This window comes from Agrilus planipennis, unplaced genomic scaffold (assembly GCF_000699045.2).
Source record: "Agrilus planipennis isolate EAB-ADULT unplaced genomic scaffold, Apla_2.0 scaffold104, whole genome shotgun sequence".
NCBI lineage: Eukaryota > Metazoa > Arthropoda > Insecta > Coleoptera > Buprestidae > Agrilus > Agrilus planipennis.
In genome coordinates, this window is record NW_020438892.1 from 413,941 (window position 1) to 433,809 (window position 19,869).

Sequence of the window (19,869 nt, forward strand, 5' to 3'; positions counted from 1 at the left end):
CCCCCCACTTAGTCCTATGATTCCTTTTCAATCAATCAATTAACACAATTACGTACATTACGTATTTTTTAAGTGATAGGAAGAAGAGTAAAATATGTTGATCGATGTGTATGTACTTTTTTCACCTATTAGAAATCATCTTCTGTGTTGTTATATTAATTATTATTATTATTATTATTGACGTTTTGCAGATTAATTAAATGAGAATTAAAGAATAACTGCAAGACGAGAAGTAATAAAGATATAAAAATGCACTGAAATAACACGTGTTATGTTAGTTCGGTAATAATATTGTTAGAAATACGTTTTTTGTATTCCTAATTATTTATTAAGTTGTATAAATCTTGTTAAAGGGTTTTTATCATCTCGTCTTATTTTTTTGTGTGTAAATGCGTCCATCACATTATATAAATATATATATTATTTTGTACTTCATCAATTATATTGTTTAATGTTACTATTAAATACATTATAATGAAATAGAGTATATTAACGACGATTTTTTTTTGTGATCCAGAAAAAATATCCTATCGTATGTTGTATATACTTTTTTATTTATTAGAAATTGTAAAAACAGCAGTCTAACGATAAGTCTAGGTCTACGATCACAATATTTGTTTCTTATTTGAGGTAAAAATATTTATTAAGTTTTTGTCTTACATTTCTTGTAACGGTTGCAATCCTAACACTTTCATCCCTTTATTGAGGACTTCTTTGGCTTTCAAGAATACCATCAATCTTTGGGAAGCGACCACCGGGTCTTCGTTCTTCACTCGGAGGACCTTCAGGGCTCGACTGATGGTATTACTGCAACAAACTCATTAGAAAATATGTCCAGTCGTTAACCAAGATATTCAGCGTACCAAAAGTTGAACAGGTATACAACAAGTATACAAGCTTCTAGTTGCTCTTCGGTCTTCATCAAAATATCCTGGAACCTCCCTATTTCTCTCACTATATTTGTCACCTCCGGTTCGTCAACGAGCTCTGGACGACAAACTCCTGCAGGAATAACCCCGCTATTATTCTGCAAGCTACACAATCGACTGTGTGTGTACTGCAGCTTTATACCGGTGTCCCCGTCCGCCTGAGGAGGACCGAATTAGTTATCTACAAGGTTAGTTGACTAAAGAGTTATATATTTACTTGTAACGCTTTCTCCCAATTGAATTTGTAGTCTCGTTGTCTTCTCTGTTTGAGGTCGTTAACAATAACGCAGGATACGGCCAGAATGTCTTGAGTTTCAGTGTCCATCGCGGTTTTTTTCGTGTCTAAAACATGTCTTAGTAACGTAGAAAATCCGTTGTTTCCTAAAGTGATTCAAACTCACTTGGCGATTTGATCTGTTTGCTGGCCATAATTTCTCGCATTTCGTCGAGGATGTCCTTCAGAAAGACAACGTTCCCTTTGCGAGTGCTCATGCCATGTATGCGACCGAACTTGACATGTCTCAGCCGGTCTGTCCAGGGCATGTCGAGCATGTGTAAGATGGTTTGGAGGGCGTGAAAGTGGTCGTTCTGTCCGTTTTCTACAACATAGTACATTCGATCGAAACGGTGCTTATTGTAACGATCAATGGCAGCCGCAATATCCCTTAGGAGATACAAAGTGCCCCCGTCGCTTTTTAAAACGGCCACTTCACGGTCGTTTACCATCGCAACCTTTTTACCGTCAGCGCTGGTCTTTATTATTTGTTTGTTATTTAATAGACTAATGATGCTTTCGATTTCCCTTGCCCCATACATGGATTCATAATTGTACTCGTCAAATTCGACTCCTAATCGCTGATAAGTATTCTTTAATTCCTCGATAGTGAATGAGATGAACATCTTCCAATCTTCCATATCTTTAGGACTTCCTTTTTCGAGTTTGAGGAACTCTTCTCGTGCTAATTTCTTTATACTATCATCTACACTGGCCAATTTATTTGCATAGACATATGATTCATATAAACGTTCAATAGGTTTTTCTCTGATCTTGTCTACTGTATAATTGAGTTTTTCCACACCTACTTTTATAAGACCAAATTGTGTGCCCCAGTCACCTAAATAATTCAGCCTTGTTACTTTATCATCTAAATGCTTGTGTAAATTGGAAAGAAAGTTTCCTATTATTGTGGACCGTAGGTGACCCACGTGGAACGGTTTGGCAACGTTTGGGGAGCTGTATTCTACCACTACGTTCATGGGAAAACGTTCATTAAGAAGGATAATAGGGCTTTCCATTACATCTTTAATAAAAATGCTCTTGTTTATTTCAAATTGTAACACTCTGTTGGAACGTGTCTTTTCGTAATGAATATTCTTTATTATATCATCGGGTTCCAATTTCAGCATCTGATTTATGTAAGGAATGCCTACTTGGTTCTCTAGAGCGTTTAAAGGCAAGTTCATCTCAATAGTATTTTTATTGCGCGAAGGACCTAATTGTATAAGTGATTTCAATTGCACAGGAGACACATCGAAAGATTTGGGTAGACTATCAACCAGCTAAAGACGAAAAACGATTTAAATTAAAGGGGGCCCATGAAATGTAATAACTGTAATAATAGAGGTTATGTGTGAAGTAATTACTGAATTATTATCAATATTAAAACTTTTTGGAAACTGTGGCACTCACAAGGAAGTAAAATAACTGCAATTGAATTAGAATTAATAAATTTCTCGCTATTTTGGTAAATAATATTCAATTCTAACCTCTAAAATGACAGTCGACTTTTGAATAGTGTAAGTAAAGCAAATCTTACAAAAAATTAAAACTTACCTTCCTTCCAATATACATTTTCAATTTTGAACACATTATCTTGTTTTTTAATATTTTTTATAGAATGTACCGAAATTTTAATTATTCTACATGAATGTTATTGTTGTTATGATATTAATGCTGCATGACTGTGTCTCTGCTATTGTTAGTGGTCGAAATCAAATTACTAGTCTTACAAATTCATTCTATGAATTTTAATTGAAGTTTCTTGTTATTATCGAAAATTATTAGAAAATGTAGCTTTATTGCAGTTAATTAACATTAATGTGTGGTTTTAATGAAGTTTTTAAATTAAATAATAAATGTGCAGTCAGCATATGACTTGTATTTAGCCACTATTTTCATCAGGATAAATATCTTAAAATACAAAATGGTTGACATTTAATAATTAAAACCTAATAAATTTTATTTAAAATGATTACCTACGAATTAATGTTAGTTCTCCGTGTTATGCCAAAGGTAAATGAATGTTTTATGTAGTTCAGCTTGTAATTTATCGAAGTTTTAGCCTGAATTGGTGTCTACTTTAAAGAGAATAGCCCAATGTATTTATGACAAGCAAGGAATTATAAGAAAAGTAGAGAATTTAGGAACAAAATCTTTGCCGTTTAAAATAAGTATACATGGGAATGTTTACAGAGATGCAAGGTACTATTTTTAATATAATTTGTGCCATTTGTAACTTTTTATTCCAGTTTTGAAGAAATTTGATTGTTTGTTGACATGCTACAATGCAAATACAATTTATTGCAAAGTAATATACTATTATTTACTTATTTATTTTTTGTTTCAGTTACTACTTGATGGAATTTAACACTCCACCTCATTCTGTTGAAGAACTTGCAGAAGAATATAACAGGGATGTGGATATTATAAGAAAACAGATCTACAAGAAAGCAGCCGAGGAATTCAAAGAATGTACACTTGATGAAGAATTACAACCAGCACCTTATCGTAAAGATGTGCAGGAATTACTTAAGAAATCAGAAAGTTTACACAAGCCCAAATTTGATTATAGGACTGGTTTGGACTATTATCCATTTCAGAAATAGTTTTCTTAGTGCAAATACTGTGTAATGAAAATAAAAAAGTGTTTAAGTTGCTCAAAAATGATTTATTTTGTTCTAAAATCATTTAATATTCTTTCTACATCCTGTTGTAATTTTCAAATTGTAAACTATTTAATTTAATATAAACTGATTTCCTTTGTGAATTTGTATTTCACTCCATTTTACATTTTTGTAGTAGTAAATAGTTTAATAAACAAATCTATTAGTAATCCTTTCTTTAATTGTAATGAAAAAACAATTAATAATTGGCAGAGTACCGAAGTTCCCGAAAGCGGGTTAGATGTTCTAAAGATAAATTCATTCTGGCTCATGGCTAGATATTCTCTTATCGTTTACTAAAAATTTTGGTGGAGGTGCCGGACATTGAAAAGTTTTCGTCGGATTTTGAAATTTCGGACTTTTGTATTAGGAGAGCATAAGTTACATTAGGTTAGATTTCTGCGCTCCTGATACTTAGTGTTGTAAGTTCATTCGAACTTTCTAATAGGCATTGAAGTTCCGTCCGTTTACCAAAAATTTTGGTGGAGGCGCCGGACATTGAAAAGTTTTCGTCGGATTTTGAAATTTCGTACTTTTGTATTAGGATAGCATAAGTTACATTAGGTTAAATTCCTGCGCTCCTGATACTTAGTATTATTATTATTTTTCTAGGGATATCTAGTGATTTTTAAGGTGCGTTCAATTTGATGGTTCCAACAAATTAATTACATTTTAAAGTGATCTCTAAATAAAAAGAAATAGTAAATGGAAGTGAAATTATAAATAAATACTCGCAATAGGCACAAATCAGTAGATTTTACATTTTAATCAATTTTATTAAAGTTAATTAGCTAAAATTAATGTTTTCGATAAATTAAGGAACACAACTAAATGTTTTAGGTTATAGTTTTGTTACTAAATATTGTTATTGTTTTTATTTAATCTAAATTTTATTATAAAACAAGACAGACAAGAAAGTATGTGTTGTTTTTTGTTAAATAATTACCTTAGGGATATCTAGGAAGAATACAACAGTTCTTGCATATCATTCGGTACACGAGTTGGATAGGATTCGTAATCTATTGGAGTTGGATTAAATTATAGTGTTATACAGAATAAAGAGACAAATGAACCTGTACATACGTTTAAACTGTCTAATTTTTGAAGAGTTTTATTGATTTTGCGGTAAGCAGATGTAAAATGTGAGTGTCAGAATGTTAATATCCATTCAGCGTAGATCTGATGTGTATTTCGTATATTTTCATTAATTATGGATATAATTACTTCGATAAGGTATAGTTAATTTGTGTATTGTAATTTGGCTTGTAATTTACTTTATCTAGATAACGGGTATGCTTTTTCTTCACGTAATGATTCTGTAGCGTGTTACCTATACTGTATTACTTGTTCCTTTTACTTGTCTTATTTTATGTAAATGCATTTGAATATTGAAAAATAAAAGGATTAAGAAAACAGTATTGTATTTATTTCATATTTAAAAAGTATAAGTAATCTGCGTTTACATATTTACTAACAACACCTTATGAATAGTTAAAGTGCTGTTAATTCATAAAAATTCCGTTCCGTGTTCCACAATTTCTAATTAAACAATAACAACAATAAGCCTTTACTTATAATATACTTAATCATACACCATTTATAAAGTATATTCCAATTATCACAGCATTTATTAAATCAACACTTAATGGCAACAAAATTGCAGTTATTAATGCAACTGTTCAACTAAAATGCCCAAAAAAGGCTTTCATGTTAATAATAACAACAAAACTTAAAGATTTAAAAGCTTTTGCAATGAAAAACTAAAAGATACTGATGAAATACCTTTTCCAATGTGAAATCACAGTGATAACTTAACATAGTGGGCTTTTAATTGCCCTGCTTTTGCTTTAATAAATCATCCAGCTGGGCCTTGTACAATTCCTTCACGTCCTGTAGATCCAGTTTGAGCTCTTCAGCTTCCTCAACTTTTTCACCATACAGCTGACACAATGTATCATACTGTCGTTGTAAATCATTGAATTGGTTCTTAAGGCTTTCGTGTTCAGCAAGGTTCATCTCTAGAGCCTCCACTCTACTTAACAGGGTCGATATTTGCTTATTAAGCAAAGTTCTTTCATGTTCTCTTCGATTTAGCTCCCACTGCAGCTGTTGTGCTTCGCCCTCTTTCTGTTTGAGACTCGTTTGCAGCATTTGCAGCTCTAACATGTTGTTAAAACGAGAAGGCATGGACATCTCCAACTGATCTTCCTAAAAGTGAACAACCGCATATAATATATTAAATAGTGAAACTAATAGGTAATTTATTCTTTTTTTTTTCAACCACCTGCAAAAATACGGAACTCCCTAACGATTCTGAAAGAGAAGCCCGCCCTACGCTTATAGTTGGGGAGGTGTTTCTTGTTCCTGCAGGAGAAACTTTTCCCACATTGCCAAAGGAATCTCCTTTGCCTTGTAAACTCTCCTTGAAATAAAGCAATAAATTCATAAAGTATCAATCTCAAAAAATATAACAGTGTATATACAATATATTCTTGCTTATTCACCTGAAGAGAACATTTCCTTTTGTTTAATTCAATAGCAGCCCTCTCAGCAGACAATTGCTGTTCTAATTGCTGTTTCTCTTTCTTCAATGTGTTAATTGTTTCTAGCGCTTCTTCCAGTTTCGTCTTGTTGATTTCAATTTCCCTAAAATTTTCAAATGTTTCTATCACAATAAAATTATTACTCTTAAAGGGGGTTGTGCACCCTCTGCTAAATTTTGTATACAGAATACTTGTCTACATCAGCCAGAGTCAATCATATTCAAATTTTGTGTTTATAAGTTTTAAAATAACAGAGATTCAGAAATATCTTTTTTTACTAATAAAATAAGTTCTAAAGAGGGTTGTGCACCCTGTAGCCAAATTTTGTATACAGAATACTTGTCTACATCAGTCAGAGTCAATCATATTCAAATTTTGTGTTTATAAGTTTTAAAATAACAGAGATTCAGAAATATCTTTTTTTACTAATAAAATAAGTTCTAAAGAGGGTTGTGCACCCTGTAGCCAAATTTTGTATACAGAATACTTGTCTACATCAGTCAGAGTCAATCATATTCAAATTTTGTGTTTATAAGTTTTAAAATAACAGAGATTCAGAAATATCTTTTTTTACTAATAAAATAAGTTCTAAAGAGGGTTGTGCACCCTGTAGCCAAATTTTGTATACAGAATACTTGTCTACATCAGTCAGAGTCAATCATATTCAAATTTTGTGTTTATAAGTTTTAAAATAACAGAGATTCAGAAATATCTTTTTTTACTAATAAAATAAGTTCTAAAGAGGGTTGTGCACCCTGTAGCCAAATTTTGTATACAGAATACTTGTCTACATCAGTCAGAGTCAATCATATTCAAATTTTGTGTTTATAAGTTTTAAAATAACAGAGATTCAGAAATATCTTTTTTTACTAATAAAATAAGTTCTAAAGAGGGTTGTGCACCCTGTAGCCAAATTTTGTATACAGAATACTTGTCTACATCAGTCAGAGTCAATCATATTCAAATTTTGTGTTTATAAGTTTTAAAATAACAGAGATTCAGAAATATCTTTTTTTACTAATAAAATAAGTTCTAAAGAGGGTTGTGCACCCTGTAGCCAAATTTTGTATACAGAATACTTGTCTACATCAGTCAGAGTCAATCATATTCAAATTTTGTGTTTATAAGTTTTAAAATAACAGAGATTCAGAAATATCTTTTTTTACTAATAAAATAAGTTCTAAAGAGGGTTGTGCACCCTGTAGCCAAATTTTGTATACAGAATACTTGTCTACATCAGTCAGAGTCAATCATATTCAAATTTTGTGTTTATAAGTTTTAAAATAACAGAGATTCAGAAATATCTTTTTTTACTAATAAAATAAGTTCTAAAGAGGGTTGTGCACCCTGTAGCCAAATTTTGTATACAGAATACTTGTCTACATCAGTCAGAGTCAATCATATTCAAATTTTGTGTTTATAAGTTTTAAAATAACAGAGATTCAGAAATATCTTTTTTTACTAATAAAATAAGTTCTAAAGAGGGTTGTGCACCCTGTAGCCAAATTTTGTATACAGAATACTTGTCTACATCAGTCAGAGTCAATCATATTCAAATTTTGTGTTTATAAGTTTTAAAATAACAGAGATTCAGAAATATCTTTTTTTACTAATAAAATAAGTTCTAAAGAGGGTTGTGCACCCTGTAGCCAAATTTTGTATACAGAATACTTGTCTACATCAGTCAGAGTCAATCATATTCAAATTTTGTGTTTATAAGTTTTAAAATAACAGAGATTCAGAAATATCTTTTTTTACTAATAAAATAAGTTCTAAAGAGGGTTGTGCACCCTGTAGCCAAATTTTGTATACAGAATACTTGTCTACATCAGTCAGAGTCAATCATATTCAAATTTTGTGTTTATAAGTTTTAAAATAACAGAGATTCAGAAATATCTTTTTTTACTAATAAAATAAGTTCTAAAGAGGGTTGTGCACCCTGTAGCCAAATTTTGTATACAGAATACTTGTCTACATCAGTCAGAGTCAATCATATTCAAATTTTGTGTTTATAAGTTTTAAAATAACAGAGATTCAGAAATATCTTTTTTTACTAATAAAATAAGTTCTAAAGAGGGTTGTGCACCCTGTAGCCAAATTTTGTATACAGAATACTTGTCTACATCAGTCAGAGTCAATCATATTCAAATTTTGTGTTTATAAGTTTTAAAATAACAGAGATTCAGAAATATCTTTTTTTACTAATAAAATAAGTTCTAAAGAGGGTTGTGCACCCTGTAGCCAAATTTTGTATACAGAATACTTGTCTACATCAGTCAGAGTCAATCATATTCAAATTTTGTGTTTATAAGTTTTAAAATAACAGAGATTCAGAAATATCTTTTTTTACTAATAAAATAAGTTCTAAAGAGGGTTGTGCACCCTGTAGCCAAATTTTGTATACAGAATACTTGTCTACATCAGTCAGAGTCAATCATATTCAAATTTTGTGTTTATAAGTTTTAAAATAACAGAGATTCAGAAATATCTTTTTTTACTAATAAAATAAGTTCTAAAGAGGGTTGTGCACCCTGTAGCCAAATTTTGTATACAGAATACTTGTCTACATCAGTCAGAGTCAATCATATTCAAATTTTGTGTTTATAAGTTTTAAAATAACAGAGATTCAGAAATATCTTTTTTTACTAATAAAATAAGTTCTAAAGAGGGTTGTGCACCCTGTAGCCAAATTTTGTATACAGAATACTTGTCTACATCAGTCAGAGTCAATCATATTCAAATTTTGTGTTTATAAGTTTTAAAATAACAGAGATTCAGAAATATCTTTTTTTACTAATAAAATAAGTTCTAAAGAGGGTTGTGCACCCTGTAGCCAAATTTTGTATACAGAATACTTGTCTACATCAGTCAGAGTCAATCATATTCAAATTTTGTGTTTATAAGTTTTAAAATAACAGAGATTCAGAAATATCTTTTTTTACTAATAAAATAAGTTCTAAAGAGGGTTGTGCACCCTGTAGCCAAATTTTGTATACAGAATACTTGTCTACATCAGTCAGAGTCAATCATATTCAAATTTTGTGTTTATAAGTTTTAAAATAACAGAGATTCAGAAATATCTTTTTTTACTAATAAAATAAGTTCTAAAGAGGGTTGTGCACCCTGTAGCCAAATTTTGTATACAGAATACTTGTCTACATCAGTCAGAGTCAATCATATTCAAATTTTGTGTTTATAAGTTTTAAAATAACAGAGATTCAGAAATATCTTTTTTTACTAATAAAATAAGTTCTAAAGAGGGTTGTGCACCCTGTAGCCAAATTTTGTATACAGAATACTTGTCTACATCAGTCAGAGTCAATCATATTCAAATTTTGTGTTTATAAGTTTTAAAATAACAGAGATTCAGAAATATCTTTTTTTACTAATAAAATAAGTTCTAAAGAGGGTTGTGCACCCTGTAGCCAAATTTTGTATACAGAATACTTGTCTACATCAGTCAGAGTCAATCATATTCAAATTTTGTGTTTATAAGTTTTAAAATAACAGAGATTCAGAAATATCTTTTTTTACTAATAAAATAAGTTCTAAAGAGGGTTGTGCACCCTGTAGCCAAATTTTGTATACAGAATACTTGTCTACATCAGTCAGAGTCAATCATATTCAAATTTTGTGTTTATAAGTTTTAAAATAACAGAGATTCAGAAATATCTTTTTTTACTAATAAAATAAGTTCTAAAGAGGGTTGTGCACCCTGTAGCCAAATTTTGTATACAGAATACTTGTCTACATCAGTCAGAGTCAATCATATTCAAATTTTGTGTTTATAAGTTTTAAAATAACAGAGATTCAGAAATATCTTTTTTTACTAATAAAATAAGTTCTAAAGAGGGTTGTGCACCCTGTAGCCAAATTTTGTATACAGAATACTTGTCTACATCAGTCAGAGTCAATCATATTCAAATTTTGTGTTTATAAGTTTTAAAATAACAGAGATTCAGAAATATCTTTTTTTACTAATAAAATAAGTTCTAAAGAGGGTTGTGCACCCTGTAGCCAAATTTTGTATACAGAATACTTGTCTACATCAGTCAGAGTCAATCATATTCAAATTTTGTGTTTATAAGTTTTAAAATAACAGAGATTCAGAAATATCTTTTTTTACTAATAAAATAAGTTCTAAAGAGGGTTGTGCACCCTGTAGCCAAATTTTGTATACAGAATACTTGTCTACATCAGTCAGAGTCAATCATATTCAAATTTTGTGTTTATAAGTTTTAAAATAACAGAGATTCAGAAATATCTTTTTTTACTAATAANATGGTGGGTGCCACCGATTGTGGTGCTAATGAACAACGGTTGTTCATTAGTGAAAGAATAGTTTATATCTACATACAATAATAACGTATTATAACAAACGTACTGTTCTGTCCGTTAGCCCTAAACAGGAAGAAAGGTTAAAAGTTTACTTAAGCTTATTCCAGCCGTAGAAGAATTAAAACGTGTATTTTCTTACATAAACAAGTTTTTATAGTTTTTTACAAACAGTCACTTAATCCAACCTTGGTAAGGAATTTAATTGTTTTAATAATATATTAAATAGTGAAACTAATAGGTAATTTATTCTTTTTTTTTCAACCACCTGCAAAAATACGGAACTCCCTAACGATTCTGAAAGAGAAGCCCGCCCTACGCTTATAGTTGGGGAGGTGTTTCTTGTTCCTGCAGGAGAAACTTTTCCCACATTGCCAAAGGAATCTCCTTTGCCTTGTAAACTCTCCTTGAAATAAAGCAATAAATTCATAAAGTATCAATCTCAAAAAATATAACAGTGTATATACAATATATTCTTGCTTATTCACCTGAAGAGAACATTTCCTTTTGTTTAATTCAATAGCAGCCCTCTCAGCAGACAATTGCTGTTCTAATTGCTGTTTCTCTTTCTTCAATGTGTTAATTGTTTCTAGCGCTTCTTCCAGTTTCGTCTTGTTGATTTCAATTTCCCTAAAATTTTCAAATGTTTCTATCACAATAAAATTATTACTCTTAAAGGGGGTTGTGCACCCTCTGCTAAATTTTGTATACAGAATACTTGTGTACATCAGTCAGAGTCGATTATATTCAAATTTTGTGTTGATAAGTTCTAAAATAACAGAGATTCAGAAATATCTTTTTTTACTAATAAAAAAAGACAGAATACTTGTCTACAGCAGTCAGAGTCAATCATATTCAAATTTTGTGTTTATAAGTTTTAAAATAACAGAGATTCAGAAATATCTTTTTTTACTAATAAAATAAGTTCTAAAGAGGGTTGTGCACCCTGTAGCCAAATTTTGTATACAGAATACTTGTCTACATCAGTCAGAGTCAATCATATTCAAATTTTGTGTTTATAAAGTTTTAAAATAGCAGAAATTCAGGAATTTTACTAATAGACTGTTCCCCCCTTTTATTGTGCGCTGTGTAGCTAAATTTTGCATGCACAATAGTTGTCTACATACTAGTATGCAGTAAACATAATATAAATTATTTATTTATATACCTCTTGTATTCCTGTTCAAGCATTATCTTTTCAGTTTTGACCTGTTCTATGTCAACACTGAGCATTGAAACTTGGTGTTCAGCTGTAGCCAGTTGAGACTCTAACAAGGAAAGTCTTAAGCTATGTTTGTGGCATTCTTCTCTTTGTGCCTTTTCTGCAGCCAATGTAGTTTGAATTTTACTTTGTAGTTCTTCTGTTATCAAAAAAATACTTCTGGTCATTAAATGCCCTCTTTTTTTTGATGTACATTAATTTATATATTAAATATAAACTTACGTATTGTAGATGTTAGTTCTTGTTCAATTTTTTCATAATTTGCAATTTTCATACTATGTGTAGCCTGAAGAACTTCGAGTTGTCTCACCAATGGTTTAGTGGCTTCGACAACAGACTGTGCCAATTCTTCGTTTCTCGCCTCTGCCGCCTCCAAGCGCCGTAAGAGTTCATTATTCTCATTTTTTAATTGTTGTTCACGTTTTAACATTTCCTGTTCTGCTTCTTGCAATTTAGTGCGTAAATCTTCGATTTGGGCTAAAATCTTAAAATAAACTATTAATTAAAACAAGTATTTTGACAAATAAAGAACGCATGGGTATTCACTTGATGTGTGGATTTTAAACAGTTTCACTTTGCGGAAGCCAAGGAGGATGCAGATATTAAAATTTCTGCGGAAATTATATTATTATGTATTACGATTTTAATTTTCAGATTACAAAAAATAAAATCAAATTTAAGAAAAAACTACACATACGTTCGTCGTATACGATAACAGAAAAAAGCACTTACATTAATACTATTCCATTAATTGCAAATTATAGTATTTTTTTATTTACTTGTTAATTTATTATTTATTAGTAGCATTCTTATTAGATATGAGCTTTAAAGATTATTTTATTTGAGGATATGCAACCCAACATACACCGCCGTATTGCTTAAAATATAAGCGTGATGCTCCAATAGCCCAATATTAAATTTTTATTTAAACCACCCTTACGAATAATGTTTTTATATTCAGAAGTTCAAATTTGAGACAACTATATTGACTTTCGGCATTTCTAGTTACGATAATAGTCGAGATACAGAAATGATTTTCGTGGGCATTCAATAGTGTTCTACATTGGACTCTTAAAATGACTGCAATTTAATTATCCCTTAATTTATAGTACGAGCATAATAAACAAACATTCGGTATTATTTTCAAGTCAGTTTAAAATTTTGAATAGAAGCTTAAAATAAATTTACTCACCTCTTCGTTTTGTGATTCTGTCATCCTCTTTTCGTTCTCCAAACTCTTAAGCATTTGTTGTTTGTGTTGTAACTCAGAATAAGTTCTCGTTTTATCAGTCAGCTCCTTTTTCGCTGCATCCAGCGATTTCTTCACCGTTTCGTACTTTTGGGTGACGTCTTCGATTTGACTCTGCAGCTGAGTCACATCGTATTCCAACTTTTTATTCCTGGCTGTAAGCTGATGAACCGCTTCTATCTGCGAGTGTTCCACTTCGTCCTTAGCAGCTAAAGATCTCTTAAGTCGGTCATTTTCCGAACTAAGATCTTCTATATTATCCCTAAAACAATACAGTAACTTTACTTTTATTTGATGTATCATTAAAACGCATAGTAAACATCTTCAGAGGTTCCCTAATGATGAAAACCAATCACTGGCTGCAGGTCGTGATGATAACGCTAGCGAATATGTTACAATGAAGTAAAAATGTACCACCGACGAAATGTATATAAAGTATATTGTGCTGCTAAGCGGCCGGAGGAACCTCTGAAGGTGTCAATCAAATTTAAAAGTAAAACAGAACAGTAATTATAATATGTTTAAATAATTTACCTCAACTTCTTTATTGTACCTTCGTGTTCTTTTTCTTTGACTCTCAACTTTTTAATAATATTGGAATGTTGCAGTTGTTGTTTGGATAGTTTTTCACCTTCTTCTCTTAACTCTTTTATGATTTCGTCTTTTTCGTTGATGAGGCCGTCTAGTTCGCCTTTACTGACTCTGCTGGCAGCCTCTTGCTTGAAATGCTCGACCTGTTTATTCAAATGGTCTTTTTCTCGAATTGCCTGTTGAAACTTCTTCTCCAGGACGGACATCCTTCTTGTGTACTCTTCAGTGACCTGTGACAAGTCTGCAGATTCCATTTGTTTCATCATCATAGTATCTAGCTGCTTCTGGAGGTTAGCGTTGATTTCCTGCAGTTCCAAATAGTTCCTGTTGATCTCAACAAGTTTTGTTTCACGATATTCCAGGATTTCAGTCATTTCGTTTATCCTTTTCACGAGTCTATCGATTTCTGAAGAATCATCACTTACACTGGATGCTTCTGACAGTTCTCTGTTATGGCCTTTAATTTTTTTAAAAGTCATTTTTCCTAGGAGAGCATCCACGTTCGCTTCGCTGCATTTTTGCTTTATACAGGATATTTTAGCTGGACTGTGTCTACTGTGGTTGCTGCTGGAGTCACCGTTGGGACTTGAAATAATTTCTATGTCCGAAGATGTCGTTGTTTCTATTTCATCTCCTAAATAAATTCAACTTAATATGACAATTACTTGCATAGACACGGTAGTAAATTGGTTACCTGAAGTATGTCCTGAGGCTTGGTCAGACTCAATTTTAACTAGATCAGATCTACTTTCTGAACTAACAGATGAAACTTCTCTTAATTCTAGTTGAGAAATTGACATATCAATAACACTTTCTTTCACATCTTTACTGTCTTCTTTTGTTTGATCCTTTTCGGTCATAGCATCAGCAATCATAGTTTTAAAGTAGGAAGAATTCGCATTTTGTTCGGTACTGGTGCTTGCAGTATCGCTACTGCTTTCCATAATGTTTTCAGTTGATGCAATGATTGTCCTATCAGATTGTGAACCGTCATCGTCAAAGTGATTCTCTTGTAAATTCTCGCCATCCAATGGAATGTCAATGACGTTGGAATTTTTCATTAACACGGGAGGTGGGAAGACATCTTTTGTGCTGTGGTGTGGTTGGGTCTCAACTGGCTTAGATAAAATATCAGAAGTACCTTCTGATATAGGCGAAAACTTTTCCTGGTTGTTACAAGGTAAGTATTGATTAGAATAAAGGTCTGATTCAAGAACAGTTCTTTCTGAAGCGGACGCAAATGATACGGTGTCTTCCACAATACTGCATTCGTCTGCATTTTCTGGGATTACCTCTACACTATCTGGGGATGAATGGTCGGACTTTGTTCTAAAGAGAAAAGAAAAAATATATAAATTGAATTTCTAAAGAAAGTTGTGCCCTTTGTTAGATATATGGTAGTTGTTAATATGAGACTGTATTAATTTATGGCATTCTTGTTATAATAACAGGCTAACAGAGATGGTTGCCAAGCCTTTAGAAACATTTTGCACTCTTAAAATTGCATAATTGCTAAAGACAACTAAACATACCTATAAAGCATTATAGATAAAATACACTTACTGAAATTGTTCCTCAATATCTAAAATTAAAGATGGTGATTCGTTATCATTTGAATCATTAGGATCTTGTCTGCTATTTGTGGGGTCTGTGGTAAGCACCTCTACTGAACTAGGGCTTGCTAAACTATCTGTTAAAACTTCTACAGATTGTGATTTATCTTTGAATTCTAAAACAACAAATCTATATTACATAATGAAGGTTTTTTTAGTTCATTATTAAAATATTTTGTATGTAAATGGACCTGAACTAGAAGCAGACAATGTGAAACCTGGTGAAACAAGTTCTGAATCTGGTGTCTTCATATAATCAGTATCTCCACTTATATTTTCAACATTCTCTGAAGTATCCTTACTGCTGTCATAATTACTGCCTTTTTCTTCAATTACTTGAATACTTGAAGTTTGACTCTTATCTAAGTGAATAGGAAAGATAATAAAACACATAGTATGAAATGTATTCATTACCTTTCTCTGGTTCTCCATCAGTGGGCTCAGTACTTTTACTACTTGATGATATCGTCTGAAAAAAGTCATCATCACTTTGCTGAACAACCAATTTACTTTTCTTAAAGTGTTCCTCTCCAATATCATTTGAATCATCTAAACATTCTATCAAATTCTTATTTTCATTTGCTGCTGCTGTTGTTTCTTTGGGATAGTCAAAAAATGATCCTGAAAATGAGCCCCATATGCTAGATGATAACTTTGACTTTGAAGGGCTCTTGGTAACCACTTCATCCAGACTATTACTCTTTATTTCTTTGGGAGGTACATTATTTTTAACGCCCCACGAATCAAAGAAGTCTTCGGAGTTTGTATCCAACGGTAGATTTGAGGGTGCACTACCTGCGTCTTCTTGAATATCAAGAGCCTTATCTATAGTACGTTGAGCTTCTTTTAGGGCCGTTTTAGCAATATTTGCCAGACTAGACGTATCGAACCAACTCATTTTGTATTACTTAAATTTTAAGCATACATCACTTCCTGGAGAAAATACACTATCAGTAACTATTAAAACGAGGAACATTTTACATAAAAATCGATTTGATACAATAAATTATAACGAAACTGTAGTCTTTTCGCATTTAAATTTACTTTTATACGTCAAAAGCGTAATGTAAAATAGAAAACGTCAGTCATACGTCAGTTATGTCAATTACAACCATAGATAATAAATATACAAAGGATAACATTAATCACCATAGATATTATAATAGAAATTTGTTTAATAGTTGATATTTATTTTTTTTTGTCTTTTTTAATATTTATTCACTGTTTTTTAGAGCTCCCCAATAAAAAGCACATTCTATTATTTATTTTTTATTAATAACAGCGTTTATAACAAATAAAATCGTGTAGTGTTCAGTATAGGCAACTGTACAATCTTCTGTTACCCAAATTGTAGAAGTTGCCTATATGGATCTCCATAAATTTTAAAATTAATGAGCCAAAATTAACTTTTATTTAATTCATAAAGTCCCATCAACATTTTTTAATAATTAGCTTGTATCGTTAAATTGTTATATACTTTCCCACATGGTTTTACGTTTTAAAAGCTTAAGAACCCTTTTTTCTACTTTATGTTTTTGGGTCTTAGAATAGGGAGACAATAATTTAAAAGAAAAATCATTTTGAAAATATGACATTTTCATTTTATAATTCTATTAAGAGAATTGGTAATATAATACTTTAATTCATATATTTTAACATAAAAATATTATTTAAATTTGTTATATATAACTGAGCCACATTAACAAATAAAATGACACAGAAACTTTTTATGTATTTAGAGAACTGATTTTAACTCAATATTCTTTCTTAAAACGTGTTGACGAAAGTGTTATTTATAATTTTTTGCAATAGTTGTATTTTTAAAATTAAGGGATTTTAAAAATACAATATAAAATAAACACACACAAAAATCGTATTCATCAATTAAAATTATTAAAGTCGTCTTCCCCATTTTAAAACTTGAATAAACTTTAAATTAAAGAAAAGGGGTTCAAATAAGCTGTAAAAAAGTTTTACCGTTGTACTAAGTCGTTGTAAAAATACTTTTTGTGTACCTCGTAATAAAGCCTTTTTAAAATGATAAATACTAAAAAAAAAAATGGAATACTATATCCGCTCTCTCTTTAATTCTTGTATGAATATTGGTTAATCTTAGTTGATATATTTTTTAAATGTTAATATTACAATAAATTGCATACCTAGATGATTGTATTTTATTTCGTATGTGTTTCTTTTTGTACGGGTTGTTCCTCGTTTTCTGCGGGTTGCTTTTCATCTCCTTCCAAAAATTTGTCCCATTTATCAATTCTCTTGGAAATCTCTGAGTCAGTTTCTGCAATTCTGTACTTAGTCTTACCATCCCATGTTTCTGCTGAAAGCTGCTTTTTGTTGTAAAATCGTCCATTAACTAATTGAATAACTTCGTCTGCTTCTTCAGCTGATTTCATGTTGACTTGTACAACTCCCTCAGGATGTCTATCGAAAATAACAACTTTTCTTACCACCCCACACTTTGTACATTCTTCTCTCACGTCCTTTTGAATTTCTAATATCAAACTCACGTCGTGGTCAAACATAGAGGGTTCAAAAGCGTTTTTAATAATTACAACCTTTTCATGCTTAGCACGTTGACCTCGCAACTTTTCAGGACGCCAGTCAAACAGTTTTTCTTGCATTTTTTTCATTTTTTCTTTATCCTTTTTCTTCCTTTTAGGTTTTAGGGATGGATTATATTCCCCTTTCATTTGAAACTTGGCTCTTTCCACTTTTACTTTATGTCCTTTGTAATTATAGCCGTCTAAGACATTTAGGGCTAAATCTACCGATTCTTTCTTTATGTACGTACATAGGGCATCGCCCTTTAAAATATTGGTGTCCTTTTCTGTATAGAGTTTAACTTTCATTTTGCCTGTTGCGAGGTCTCGCATTACTAGCCCACACTTTTGCATGAAATCGACGAATTCTTGCTCTGTTATGTCCAAAGGTAAATTGCTGACATAAACGTTTGTGTTGTGTTGGTCATCAACTTGAAACCACTCTGGGTCTTTGGCAGATTTACGTTTCTGACCCAAATCTGCAGAGAAAAAGATAACAAAAACTAAAATATTGAAAGCAATAAGCTAAGCCCTTACTTTGATTTACTGCTTCATTTCTAGGATTTGCTGTTTCTTCTTCATCATCTTCTTTACTCTCTTCGAGTTTGTTTTCTGTATTAACAATAAAACCATAATTCAACTGGTACATAGCCATAAAATCGTCATCGATTTTTGGAAACCAAGCTGACTTCTCTTTGTCCCAAAAGTACTTTACTCCATCTTTATCTGTATATGTGTGTGTATCATCTTCAAAACTGTAGTTTTCATTATTACGTAAAGTCCATTCTTCGCTGTCTTTATTCCATGTATACTCATAGCCTGACTTGGGATCTTTATAAACAGCGACATCGCCCTCATAATGGACGTATTTAGGATCATAAGAGCTACTAGGATCAGTCACTTCTGAACTTGTCTTACTCTCACCTTCTGCAACTAAAATTTTTTTGTTTGTTTAATACTGATACATTTATGTATTTGCTATATACTACCTTCAACATTAATAGATGTATCTGTATCACAATTACCGGTTGCTGAAGAAGAAATTGCATTAACTGAAACATCACTATTTATATCAAGGTTGTGTTCGTCAGAAGTTCCAGTTGAAATATTTACACTACATACAGGTTTTTGAATGTCTTCTTGGCATGTTTTTGTAACCTTTTCAGTGGTTTCTGAAGAAGTTGAACTAATATTTGTAACAGAATCTTCATGTATTGCTTCATCTTCATAACCTTCATCACAACAATTCGTTGTTCGATTATCTGAATTGTTTTCAGTTAAATCTTTTGCAATTTTATTTTCAGACATGATTAAAGTATTCACATTAAGACGGATTTACACAAATATTAATTATTAATATTAATATAAGCGAATACTATAAATATAACCTTACAACTTCTTCTTATTATTACTTTTACTCTTTGTCATAGATAATCTCTTTGTATACCTAATATCTATGCTTCTACTCATTGACCATAGATTACAGAATATATACCATTGAAGTGGAGGGGAACATCTGTAGTCTAGTTCAATGATATATACTAAATCTATAATCTATGTCATTGACTATAGATAACCATAGATGAGTATATAACTCTTTAATCGTGGAGTATTCATTTATTTAGCCAAATGTTAGATGTATTATTTTTAATGAAACATGCAAGTAAAGCACAATTGTTTTTCGCAAACTAAAAAATATTGAAACTTTTAAATCAATTCAGAACATTTTGAAAATAAACAGAACTGTTAAAAATAAAAGTCACACTTAGGAAAATTATTTATTAAAACGAACCATAAATAATAAATTGAATATCTTAAAAAAATGTCTATTTGTAACAATTAATTTGCTACTTTAAATTCCTTTTTACACATTTTTACAAATGATTTAT

The 19,869-nt window shown here is 31.1% G+C and overlaps 4 protein-coding genes across 5 annotated transcripts; 1 reads left to right on the plus strand and 3 right to left on the minus strand.

Annotated features, from left to right (window-relative positions):
* Positions 1-314: 314 nt before the first annotated feature.
* Positions 315-2,799, minus strand: LOC108737202 (probable arginine--tRNA ligase, mitochondrial). The gene is made up of 5 exons (XM_018469924.2): positions 2,764-2,799; positions 1,331-2,489; positions 1,147-1,271; positions 864-1,087; positions 315-807 (listed from the first exon to the last, which is right to left on the minus strand). Exons 1-5 carry the CDS (start codon positions 2,797-2,799, stop codon positions 657-659), a joined length of 1,695 nt encoding a protein of 564 aa, XP_018325426.1. The 3' UTR covers positions 315-656.
* Positions 2,800-3,101: 302 nt separating this feature from the next.
* On the plus strand, positions 3,102-4,042 carry LOC108737203 (probable 28S ribosomal protein S6, mitochondrial). The gene is made up of 3 exons (XM_018469925.2): positions 3,102-3,222; positions 3,272-3,411; positions 3,557-4,042. The coding sequence occupies exons 1-3, from the start codon at positions 3,178-3,180 to the stop codon at positions 3,813-3,815; spliced, it is 444 nt and encodes a 147-aa protein (XP_018325427.1). The 5' UTR covers positions 3,102-3,177; the 3' UTR covers positions 3,816-4,042.
* Positions 4,043-5,281: 1,239 nt separating this feature from the next.
* Positions 5,282-16,504, minus strand: LOC108737180 (TATA element modulatory factor). 2 transcript variants are annotated; one of them, XM_025981918.1, is made up of 11 exons: positions 15,840-16,504; positions 15,617-15,787; positions 15,376-15,541; positions 14,507-15,141; positions 13,756-14,446; positions 13,165-13,483; positions 12,195-12,456; positions 11,919-12,111; positions 11,239-11,380; positions 11,019-11,156; positions 5,282-6,080 (listed from the first exon to the last, which is right to left on the minus strand). In XM_025981918.1, exons 1-11 carry the CDS (start codon positions 16,321-16,323, stop codon positions 5,700-5,702), a joined length of 3,582 nt encoding a protein of 1,193 aa, XP_025837703.1. In that variant the 5' UTR covers positions 16,324-16,504; the 3' UTR covers positions 5,282-5,699. The 2 variants fall into 2 exon arrangements, with proteins under 2 accessions (XP_025837703.1, XP_025837702.1); XM_025981917.1 differs by lacking the exon at positions 5,282-6,080 and having other exon boundaries at positions 10,703-11,153.
* A 986-nt stretch (positions 16,505-17,490) lies between these two features.
* Positions 17,491-19,400, minus strand: LOC108737093 (HIV Tat-specific factor 1). Its single transcript, XM_018469763.2, has 3 exons — positions 18,970-19,400; positions 18,518-18,913; positions 17,491-18,459 (listed from the first exon to the last, which is right to left on the minus strand). Exons 1-3 carry the CDS (start codon positions 19,286-19,288, stop codon positions 17,600-17,602), a joined length of 1,575 nt encoding a protein of 524 aa, XP_018325265.1. The 5' UTR covers positions 19,289-19,400; the 3' UTR covers positions 17,491-17,599.
* Positions 19,401-19,869: the final 469 nt, after the last annotated feature.